Genomic DNA, 12,585 nt, shown 5'->3' with positions numbered 1-12,585 from the left:
TCAACTTCATTTCATATCAATTTCATTTTGGAGTGTTTTATATGTTTCTTTTCTTTTTTTTGGGGGGGGGAGGGGGCAGTATACTGTGTTTAGTTGACCCTTTTTATTTTGGTCAGGTTTTATGATTTTTTTTAAATTTAATTTTTTTTTTTTTTTTTTTTTTTTTTTGGGGGGGGGGGGAGAATTATAGCAGATTTGGTAGGAAACAGTTGACAGTTTGTAACAGCTTATTTGTGAATTGTTAGTCAGTCCCTAGTTCTTTGCTAGCCTTTGGTCTTACATGCCTTAGAAATTGTAGTGAGCTTTTGATATGGTACAACATACTTGGAAAATCAAAATGTGTTTACAAAACAGAACCCAGAACTAGGGTATGTCTTTACTCTGGAGTAACTCGTTGCAATGGCTGTTCTGTGTAGTGTGAGAGAACAAAAATCTCCTGGTACTCTATAAAATAATTATGTTAATAAATCATCATATGGTTGTGAACCATATGTTTTCGGTGAAATTTCTTAGAGTGAAATAGATGGCTTAATTGGAGTGAAACAGATGGCTTAGTAGGTCCAAATACATCGTATTATTAATGATGGAATTGCATTTGTGTGGGTTGCTATCCTGAAAGATTGCCAATTGAATAAGATTTTTTTTTAATTTGGTAAGATACGTATGATTGATTTTGAACAAATATGTTTGTCCGTCGGATGTTAAGTTTTATGTTGTGTGTGAAATACTGCTGATAGATTGGCAGACGATGTCTCCATTTTTGTAGAACTCTTTTATCACTAATCACAACATTAAAGAATTGGAAAGAAGAACAAAGAAATGTCTTCATTTGTACTCTGGGAATCATTTACGCTTGAAATGTGAACAGATCCCTCAACATTTGATGCGCTACTATCTGATTTTTGAAAAATAAAATGTAAAAACAGTGACTGCTATTAGCTTGAGTGCTCATACAATATGTATTAGAAAGATGGTCATTTCAAATCCGCTGTATGTCACCATAATGCACATTGTGGTTGAATAACTGATTTATTTCAATTATTCAGCTTAAGGGGATTCCTACTTTTGTAATGATTTAATTTGTATGAAAGCAGAAAAAACGATGATTGGCAAATTTCAACATTCAAGTCAACAGTCATATACCAGATATAAAAGCCATAGACTGCCAATTATCTAGGGCTCCAATGTCTTGATTATGTTCGCAATAGGTAAGAATAACTGTTTTGGAAATCTACATCTTACAACATATTTTTGAATTAATTTTGACATTATGATTAATATCCCAAACCGCAGTAGTCCGCACCTAGGGTTACAATGGATCCGTTCAAATATTAGTCACTATCCAAGCAAGGGCGTTGATAATTGTGTTATAAAACTTGTAATTCTTCAAACATCGTTAATTCTGTGGTATTTCTTGGAATAATCACGTTGTGTGCAGAATTATGTGTTCAGTTGGAGAGCTTTGTATTCACCAAAGTATATTCCTGTGCCTTTCCACTATTTGTATGGCATTGACTTGCCCAACTCCTTCATTTTATTTTACCTCAGTAAAATTGGTGTATTCCCATTGTTGTTTCATAGTGCATGACCAAAATAGATGGTTTCCTGGAAACTCATACTCTGTATGTTTTATTGCTATGATACATGTTTGAATAATTGAACAGTCAGAGATTGACAAAGCTCGAGATGGTACGAAAAACCACAGCTGAATATTTTAACTTTTTCTGTATGGAAGAGATTAAGTGGCTGTTATCAAATGCCTAATGATAAAAAACCTAATCATTTCAGTTTACCGTTTGATGTCATTTTAGAACTTAGAGCTAACAACTAGTTACAGTTCTCTACCCGCCATGAGACAAATAAGTGGTCATTCACCAGGCCTGATAATTACCTGATTTAAATTGGTTTTCCGATCCCCCCCCCCCCCCCCCCGATTGAGGGGAAAAAGACCTCCTTTTCTTTTTTAGTGCTCACTGTCACTCCTGTTCACTCAGATTTATTCTACCTGTGTGTTTTTATTATTTTTATTTGAAACATGATTAGATTTGGCAATGATTATGAATTATTCTTTTGAAGTTTATAAGCATATTGATAGCAGTATTTCAGGAAAGTTACATTCTTTCTTAAAGGCAATCCAATCTTTATAATTATTCCATTTGTATGAAAGCAGAACATACAAAAGACAGGCAGAAGTTTGAATAAATGAGGCAAATAATAAGATAGTTGTGAGTGCGTGAAATATGAGATCACTTAAAAGCTATGCGAATCTCAACTCAATTGGCAATTTGGTTACTGGATTAAATCAATAGTTATGTCTTCAAAGAGGTGCCGGTTAACTAAGATATATTTTCTCTTAAATGCTGGTGTGATGATTGAGTAGAATTCAAGTACCGGTAAAATAGATATCACAACCTCAATGGCATGGATTAGGTACTAAAATGAACTTTGCATTTGAAATAAAGGAAAGAAAGAAACTAAGGCAACTATTGTGTTTTAGAATAATCTCAATTGGTCATCATGGCTCTCAGCCAAATTGACCAATCTCAAGTGGACTAAAGCTTCCTGGGAAGGGAGCTGCCATGAATTCTCAGAAATATGAGAGAGAGAGGCCGTAGGCGTAGTAGAGTTCAAACACCTTCAAAACCTGCTGGTAGTCGAGAGCCTTCAAGAATATTGATGAGATGTGGTCTGTTTTTTTAAAAGCTAATTGGCTTGTAAAAATGACAAAACATTTGTATTTTTTCGATATCTCTTCATTGGCCTTTTTGGGGTATATTCCCCCCGGAGTTACATGTACATACAAGATGTAAGATTTTTTTTCTTCGGTGATAACCTTTCGGTCAGCTACTTCACGTTTTAAAAAGGATAAGATAAAAAGGTTAAACAGCGAAGGTCACAATTCTTCAGTGAGTGAGTCTGGAAGTAAAGGCTAGGTAACAGAAGTTTTCTTTCTATTCCTTGTTTGATATTGGTTGCTAGGGAACCTCAAACTTTATCCCTTTCTGAGTAAGAATTTCCTGATTGAAACCCAACAAGGAATTCATATAGAAATGAAAGTTTGATACTGAGAAAACACAATCACATATGATATTAAATTTAATTTGTGAAGGGGGAGGGGAGGTTCCATAACGCCATTTTCAACTTCTAGGACAACAAACAAAGGGGAAAAACAAAAGCCATTTTATGTGAAAATGAATTAATAAATTGAAGTGGTGGTGAGATTTTTTTTGGTTGCAGCATGCTATAAATACCACTGAATGTATTTACTTATCCATATAGATTAAGATACTTACATTTTTATTCTGCCACCATGTGTTTATTTATGTTTTTAAATTTACCTCATGAATTGCTAATAAGACTGTACAGGGTCAGCTAAGCTTGATATCAGGTTTTTGTGTGTAATCAGATGATGAGAATGAGAGAAAGTAAAAGAAAAATGAATTCAGGATATCCAGTAAGAGGAGAGAAGAAAGTTCTTTGTCCAAATTAAGTATCGCCAAATCAAGATACGTCACAAGAATATGTACACTGGAATGAGCTCCTAGGTTTCTGCATGATAAGAAACTGACCAACTTGAACCTGATTCTTCTCTCCATTGCAAATTGATTTCTGAGCAGCAGATAGTAGATGGCACTTTACTTACAAGCTATCAGTGCACTGTGTGATTGTGTAATAATCCAGGTCCAAGTTGTTGATGTGCTATTTATTAATATTCAGTATCGAGTGGACGGGTTTCTTCAGAGTGTCCACCTGAGAAAGGTACTTGGAATGCTGGACTCTTCGTTGTATTGTGTTGAACAGTCTCATATCCCAGTTTTCAAGAAGACCTTTTGTAGAATTCCTCGATAATGAAGTTTTTTTGCCCCTTTATAGGCAATGCACTCTACTCATTCTCTCAATTTAAAATTTGAAGACCGATAACATGTGTTCTTGTTTCAATTTCATCGACAGGGTTCATTATAATTTGTTCATACCAATGAGTGGCGAATAATTCAAACCTTTAACGTTTGACTTATTCCATACCTCTTTGCCTTAGTCATAAACTGTACCTTCATGCTTCTTCACTTATCACTTATGACACAATGAACCGCAGCATTTTTCTCTTTTATAATGACATTTGCATACTTCACTTCACGTTTCTGTATCGTATAACACACGTATAAGTGATTACACTTACAGTATTATACGCACAGCTATTACTTCTTCACCCCCAGTTGCTATTTGCTTACACGTATAAAACAAACAACAACAACAAAATGTGGTAAACCGCTGCATGAATCTAGGTATTTACAGTACATGGGATCTGGGCTTGTAATTAGATGCATTTTGAGGTGGTTTGTTTTCACCTGTTCCGAGTCCTGAAGCACGACTAGATGACGTCAGAGGTTATCTAGTTCTAGGTCACCGGTTTGTCTTGTTAAGCTAGCTTGCATGTATTTCTTAGATATCTCCACTTCTCACCGGAAGTCCTAGATGTATTTACTACCGTGCTCCTACCGCCCGGTAATTATTCCTTTGCATTTAGATGGGTTATTTGGGTAGATTTTATAGTTTTTATATTTTTATTCTATGATGGGAATCGAGCAGGCAGGACTTTGATGAAGCCCACCATCATTGCTGATTATCTTTAAAGATAATGCAAAGTTTTGGGAATTTTTGAAAATTGGATGGATAGTATTTCTTTGGAATTTTGATATATTTGGATGCCCCTGTGGATGTATTATAAGCAATAGAAAGTTAGCCCCTGTAACACGTACTTGTGCTTTCAAGAAAGTGAATAATCAAAATTTACCGGTGCTCCCAGTAAAATTCAAATATTTCAAACAGCGCCTAAGGCCATTCCATGGTAGCTGCGAACATGAAAATCTCAGAATATGCAGTTCTGATATATAATTTCCAAACGGGAATAGCAAATCGGTCGATTGTAATCAAGAAACATTGTTTTAAAGCTAAAGTGATATCACACTTGAGAGGGAGCTATACAACATTAAGAGTTTTTCATTTACAATTTCATCACTGTAGACTCAATTTCAACTGCGACAATGATCATTTGATATTGTAAAATCGCATATATGCTTCCAATATGTTCATTTGAACCAAATTCATGACCCCATACCAAAACTTTGTATTATCTTTAATATATTATTCACAGTGTACATATAGATTTTTGTTCACTGGTATTCTTCAGGATTAAATGTTAAAATTGTCTTTTCTCAGGGGGCTCTATTTTTTTCTCCAATTTCTGTACTTAAGTCATCCTCTGTTCCTATGTATGTTATTTGCTTGTATACAGAGATTTATCTTTATTGATCAGTAAAATAGAAAAGTATTTGGTTATGTATTGAGATGGAGTATATTTTTTTTCTTCACTAAATTTTTCATCGATTATAAAAAAGGAAACTAGGTAGTTAAAATAATTGTAACCTTTGCTGTTTAACCCTTTATTTATTTCTTTTTAAAACATGAAGTAGCTGACCGAAAGGTTATGAATGGATAATGGAGTACCGACTAGTACCGACTAGTACCGACAGAAAGAGAGTTTTCACAGCTGTATACATAGAGTAAAACAAACCATATATTGATTACCAGCTAGAATGGCGTAGCGTTGTTATTACTAGTTTCTCACGGGCAAACAATCCCATGAACATTGATTGACCCATTTACTTTTTTTATTGGGCTCAGCTCTTATACATCCAACCAAAGTTGAAAATCACCATGAATTCTGTCGCTTGCAGAGCAGCCAGTGATGTTGTGTGTCAATTCACACCTGCAGCTCCTACAGTGAGTCAAATTTTGCTCACACAAAGCTACACGAGCGAGTTGAATAGGTATATTGGTCACTTACAGTGAATATATTTTTTATTTTTTATTCTAAGCATGAATGGTTTGAAATTTGTAATGTGGAATTTGTTGAATTCCTCTTATCGGCATACTTAGCAAAAAGTCTTTTTAATTTGACATCTGAAAAATGTATAGGTATATATATATATATATATATATAAATATATTTATAGTATTTAGATTCTTCATTACAATCATTGTCTGTGTGATTGTTAATTGTAATGAAAATCAAATAAATTGCTGTTCATGCATTTCTATAACATGCTTATTACCATAGTTATTAAAATGTAAGTATTGTATGGATAGCCAATGACATTTTATAGCATGTCTAGTTAGAATCACTACTTAATGTCTGTTCTGACACTTGGTTAATCGATTAAAAGTGAGGGTACACTGTAGATTTATTTATATTGCTCTAATCATTTGACATGTTGTAGTGATTTACAATTGGTTTCAAGTTCATCTACCCTTGACTTTTAACATTATAACTAATTGTAATAAATTGTACATGCTTCTGCCTCAGTAGGCCCAACAAGCAAGCACATGCCTTTGAGTGCAGTAAGCATCAGTATACACTCCATGCCGTATGTACGTGCGGTGTGTAGCAGCAGCATCGCATCCTTGCCCTATGCAACCATGACCCATCTGTTGTCCGCTTTCTTCGCTTGTGCCTACTCTGAGCTGAGTGGTCAACCATTTTGAATTTCATTTGTGGAGCGAGGGAGCGAGCGGGAGTGAACGGTCCGATCCTCCCTTGCGGTGCCTCTTGCATGAGATGTTTACCTGGCTATTTGAGTTTTTTTTTTTGTTCTCAATTTTTTGCAAGCCTGTTCTTTGGCACGAAGCCAAAGTCTTCAAGCATGAAGCGCTTGATTATGGACTTGGCCATAAGCCCTTGACCCAGAAAGATAGGGAAAAGAGGGGGGGGGGCCAACAGGAAGGATGACCTAATGAAATTGAACAAGAAATGGCCACCGACGAGTCATTCATCTTTGTGTGTGTGTGTTATGGGTGTGTAATTCTTTTCTTCTTTGTAGGCCTGGAAGAGAGAAAGAGAGGGAGAGAGAGGAGAAAAAAAACACCAAAATATGTGATGACGTCAGTAAATGAGGAGTTATGAATGGGAAGCTTTGTTGGTAGGGTGAGAAGGTCCTGTGGTCGGTATTGGTTAGATCTTCGTGATATGAATCGACATCTCTTGAGTTTGAGTGATTCTCTCCATATATGGGCTAAAGTTCTTGTTTGGTATTTTGTTTAGTGATGGTTTGATTAACAGAAAAGAAATGATCAATGTTGGACATTATCTTGATGACAATGTTCCCACAAGTATACATGTAAATATGGTCTATTTTCTACACTTCCAGAATATTCCTACATTGTAATTATTCCAACCCTGGATCAAACACTATACCTAACCTGCATCCTTTAACCTAACCTAAAACCTAGTTGAAACACTAACACCAACCCTTCATTTGCCTGGAGCGAATTGCTGTTGAAGTTAGTTTGTAAAATCATCTAATGAAAAAGTGTATCAGCACTGATGATTAATTAGGTAAAGAATATAAGGATGTAAATAGCCTGCCTTTTTGTTCCCTCAATACACACAAATGGAAGGCCTTTTAATAATGCAGTGTTTGTGTAATCTTTTCACAAACGCTGCATTTTTCACTCACCACTACAAAAACTTGACCCGTACTAGATTCACCCACCCACGCGTGCAACCACCAAGTCCATTTCATCATCGCTACTTCATTTGAATAATTCCACACTGACCAGTACAAAACTGCCAAGCCATGGCTGTAAAGTGCTCGAGGCCATTGGTGATGCGTAGTGTGGGGTTGATGTTTGCTCGGTCTTTGGCACTCAGATAGCAAGAAGAAGTGAAATATTGGTATTTGGTCTCGTTAGCATTTCATATTATGAACTCCCTAATGAATCATGGTCCGCTGGACTGGAGGCCATCTTAATGGAGTTGGTTTATAATTTTTTATGTGTCACTGTACGTGTTGCTTATTCTCTCCCATTTATGATGGCTGATTGAGTTAGGGATATTTCGAATGCATAGCGATTTACACCATTGTAGATGTGGGAAATCTAAACGTTTTGTTTTCTTTCTTTCTTACAAGATGGTCATTGCCCTCTTCCTTCAATGTATATTTAATGCTCTAACTATGATTCATACAAAGATAAAAGGGAAAGAGATTCGAAGGGTGCTGTATTAATATGAAAAAACCCATAGCTGATAAATTCTCATGAATTATCTACATTCTCTATTTGGATTTAATGGTTCTTAAACTATTCAATTCAATGGCATGCATTTAATGAAAGGGTAGAATAATATATGCAGTAGAAAAGGAAGTGGTATTAGACTGGCAGTGTGTTACATTAAACTCACAGTGCAACAAGCATTTCGAGTGTTGAACTAGCATGAGGTAATTGATGGAGATATATTAAGAAATTTCTATATTAATTATTTAATGCACAAAAGTTTCCTTCAGAAATTTGCTCAAATAAGTCAATATATAGGCATGAAATCTGCGTCAGAAGAGATAATTCTCAAGATTAAGAAACCTAAATGAATCAAGTGAATTCAGCCTATGGACAAATTCTATGTCATATTTTGATATGACACTAAAAGATATATATATATATATATATATATGTATATATGTCAGTCTTAGAAGTTGTGAATATTTCAATGTTAATCATCTATCCTTGTTGCAGAAAGTATTTCGTTGTTACATCAAGTTGAAATGATATTACAAAACAACTCTTTTACTCTAGTTCCTTCTCAGAGGAATAACTTGTAATATCAATTTTGTTTGTAAAATTGTCAAACCTAAATATTAACAATTTTAAATATTATTTTTTCCTCCATTCTAATAGATCAAAACACACTGTACAACGTGCATGTTCTTGGGTTCAACAGTTTCGGTGATGGTCGGCCGTCTGCACAAACAATCAAGACATTAGTAAAACAACCAGGTATGTAACAAATAATTTGTAACAAATAATTTGTTATCCAGTGTAAACCACTAGATCATGCATGAATCACATGAGGTTCAAACCGTTTTTTATCAGATTCTGTTATTTTCTGAATACCTGAGATTCAGAAAGGCTCCGTTTGTCATATTGAATGATAATTGACAAAGGAAATCAGAAATATAATGGTTAATCTGACTAATAGTGAAGATGATAATGAGACTAATTAGGATGTTGGTTGGAATTTCATAGCACTTTAGAGAGAAGATGTATATGATTGAAGTTATGATATTGGTCACCTGTAAGGAAGCATCAGTAATGATAAATTAAAGTAAAAAATATTAGTATGTAATGTGTTGACAGAGAAATTTGCCTGCCCATTGTATACATTTCTGTTGGAGTGTATTTTGTAATTGAGTGAATTGAAATTGCTCCCCCATTTTCATGATTTAGAGAGAAATATTGAATGAGTTTAATTTGTTATCATAGTGCTTTGTACAAGCTTGTCTACAAATTTCATAGCGAACCGTACTGCATTGATGTGTTGCAATTTGCAAGATTGAGAAGGAAAAAAATGAGATGATCATACATTTCCATCTTTGTTTGCATACAGATATAGGCGACCCGATGGACACATTACCTCCTCCGTTCGTCTTCAACGGCACTGGGAAATCAGGCAGCACCATCCTCATTCAGTGGGAGGAACCAATGACAGACAAGAAGATCACTGCTTTTACCATTGAGTATGAGGTGTTTAGAGCGAATGAATCCTTCATTGTGCAAGTGGATGGGTAAGCTGAAATCATTTTCAGATATTCAAAAACAAAATATATTATTATTTTCTTTGAAAAGCTCCTTTGATTGACATGTAACTCTTTGTCGAGAATGACTTGAGATACAATTGACTATAATCATGTAATATCCTTGCACTTTATGTCATGCTTGTTTGTATTATATTTAATTAGATGGTACAAGAGAGAACTATCAACAATAATTTGCTTTACAAAATTTGATATCATTGTATTTTGTTCAAAATTGCATTCTAAATTTCTGCATTGTAGACATTTTCCCCTTTTTTATTGAAACATTGTTTGCGTTATCTACTAAACTCTGTTCTGCTTCTCATTTCCACCTATCTGAATTTGATTGTATCCTCCAGTAAATCAGTCTCACTATTTCTGTGTACTCTCCCAGATGTATGTACCATAACAAGTTTATTTCTCTCCTCCAGTCTTGCTAAACCTTTTGTTTTAATGCAAAATGTCAACCACCAATGCGTGTCTTTCCCCCTGATTGTCTGTCATACAGGTCTAAACATGAGGTAATGCTGACGAACCTGGAGCCTTTTACGAGGTATACCTACCGTATCCAATCTGTTGGCACAGCACCATACCCAGGTCCATTCAGTCCTAAGGCACTCGCCGAGACACTCGAAGACAGTAAGATATAACCCATACACTACTGGATTTTGTCATTCCTTTTAGGCTTTGACCAAGATTCAACTGGCTATCAAAGGCTATGGGTTACCTAGCCCTCATCTAATGTGAACCAACTGATATTGCAGCGCTAGATAAACACCAGCCTCTGTTTTTATGATTGAAATTGCTGATGACTTCTGTGCCCTGTAACATAAAAATGGACTCACTTTCAATTGTAAATATCTATTGTGCCTTAGAAGTTGCTGCATTTCATTTTTTTTTCTTACTTTTTTGTACCCTTCTCTAATATAGAATTTATTTTTAGGTTACTAACAATTTTAAAGATACCATTACTTAGAGGGGAGATACAGTTAATCTCAACTCCTTCTGTTACAGGACCATGGTTGTTTATTACATTGGAATTGTGAAGAACACAAGAAAAAAAGTAACTGAGTAAAATGGGTGATGTTTTCCATAAAGTTATATTAGGGGTCATCGAGAAGGATTTAATGTTATCTTGATGAGCAAACTGTAAAAAGGAACAAGCGCATCATCCAGTCACCTGAAACATAGTTGTGATAATGATCCTCTTGTCTTGCTATTACAGAACCATCAGACCCTCCATCTGCAGTGCAGGCAAGCCCAGTGAACTCTAACACGGTGGAGGTCAGTTGGAAACCTCCAGCTAGACCTAACGGGATCATCACTCGCTATACAGTCATGTATCAGAAGGACTCGTCTCTGCCCGAAGAGAGCTGGGAGTATGAACAGAAAGATGGTAAGTGATTTTTAAAAAATAAAATCAACACCCCTCCCACCTCCACTTTACCTCTCCTCCCCTTCTGCTCCGACCTATGCCACCCCACCCCCCTCTGTCATGTATCAGAGGGACCCCTCACCCCTTCACCCCCTGGAGAGAGTAGTAATAATACAGTCAAACCTGCTTTAGTGACCACCTGTCTACAACAAGCACATTCTTTGTCTCCCTTGAAAATGGTTTCTCATTGAAACATGTACTAAAGGAACCTGTCTACAAAGACAACTTTTTGTGTTTCCCTTGGGCGGTCGCTGTAGACAGGTTTGACTGTACATGAATCATTCCTTGGTGTGTATGCCTGAGCATCTATTATTCTACTGAACTTCTTGATAAAGATGATCTTTTTAAAGGTTTGGTTCATGTGTAGTTCAAAGCAGGTAAGGACTTGCCCAATTCTTAACCCTGGCATGTATATGATTTACTTTTGAATGTGAATGGGGCTCAGATTGTACACTTTGGTAGGAGAACCTTTGTAAAGTCTACATGTAGGTCAAGGTCAAAACCTGTCATCTCTGGTATATAATATAAATATGTCTGTGGTACTAAACCAAGACATGTCTTTATGAATAGTGTACAGACCATCTTTGTGAGTGCCTGCTGAATGAAAAGTGCTGAGATGACTGTTTATATGGTACATGCATTAGGTCAGTATGATTTATTACTACGGAGCTGTATCGTGGGGTCAGGCAGAATATTAGGTGGGAGGATCATAAGAAAATAAAGGTAATTCCATTGAAATGAAATACAACTAAAAAGGGCACCCAGTAAACAAGCTAGTTAGCTCAGTGAAAAGGTATCTTGGCAACGCTTGCTAGAGCATAGTTGACATGTTTTGTTTAGCTGTGTTTGTCAAAAAGGAGGTGAAAATAATTTCAGATTTCATGCAGTTCTTATCAAAGCTGTAGATGATAAGTGAAAGTCATTCACATTTTATTTGATAATAAGCAAGTAACAGGATGGTGAATAATATCCTTACCCTATGCAGCTGAATGATAGAAAATGGTCGCCCAAGGAACATATTATATGAAATATCAGTGCAAGGCTATGATGTAAGCTTTACAAAATTGACATCGACTTTTAAATATGTGAATAAAATTAGAAATTGTGACATCGGAAATTTGTGTGATTTTTCTATCAGAGCATGGTAAATAGTTCAGAAAAAATTATGACTGGTGACCAGTATTCTATTTTGTTATTTAAAAAAAAATATAATTATATAGTAGCTGTGTGGCTTTACATCCATCCCTCCTAATTAAAATTGACAAACATATACCTCTACCTTTGAAAAATTATGACTCCTGAGTCCTGACCAATACTCTATTTTTTATTTTAAAAAATTATTATATAGTAGCTGTGTGGCTTTGCATCCCTCCTTATTAAAATTGACAAACATATACCCCTACCTATGAAAAATTATGACTCGTGACCAGTATTCTATTTTGTTATTTAACAAAATTATTATATAGTAGCTGTGTGGCTTAAGATCTCTCCTTAGATTGACAAACATATACCCCTACCTTTGAAATG

The 12,585-nt window shown here is 35.5% G+C and overlaps 1 protein-coding gene across 1 annotated transcript in view; it reads left to right on the top strand.

Annotated features, from left to right (window-relative positions):
• The window catches only part of LOC763790 (protogenin B), an 83,604-nt gene that overhangs the window by 50,006 nt on the left and 21,013 nt on the right, over window positions 1–12,585 (top strand). Inside the window, exons 11-14 of the mRNA XM_030997748.1 lie at window positions 8,728–8,826; window positions 9,437–9,614; window positions 10,132–10,262; window positions 10,849–11,019. Of these exons, the coding sequence (XP_030853608.1) occupies window positions 8,728–8,826; window positions 9,437–9,614; window positions 10,132–10,262; window positions 10,849–11,019 (579 nt within the window). The remainder of the gene's footprint in view (window positions 1–8,727; window positions 8,827–9,436; window positions 9,615–10,131; window positions 10,263–10,848; window positions 11,020–12,585) is intronic.

The sequence above is a fragment of the Strongylocentrotus purpuratus genome, unplaced genomic scaffold (genome assembly GCF_000002235.5).
Source record: "Strongylocentrotus purpuratus isolate Spur 01 unplaced genomic scaffold, Spur_5.0 spur5_contig_858, whole genome shotgun sequence".
In the NCBI taxonomy this organism is placed as follows: domain Eukaryota; kingdom Metazoa; phylum Echinodermata; class Echinoidea; order Camarodonta; family Strongylocentrotidae; genus Strongylocentrotus; species Strongylocentrotus purpuratus.
Note: the sequence above shows the minus strand (reverse complement) of the source record. Positions and strands in the feature narration are given on the sequence as shown.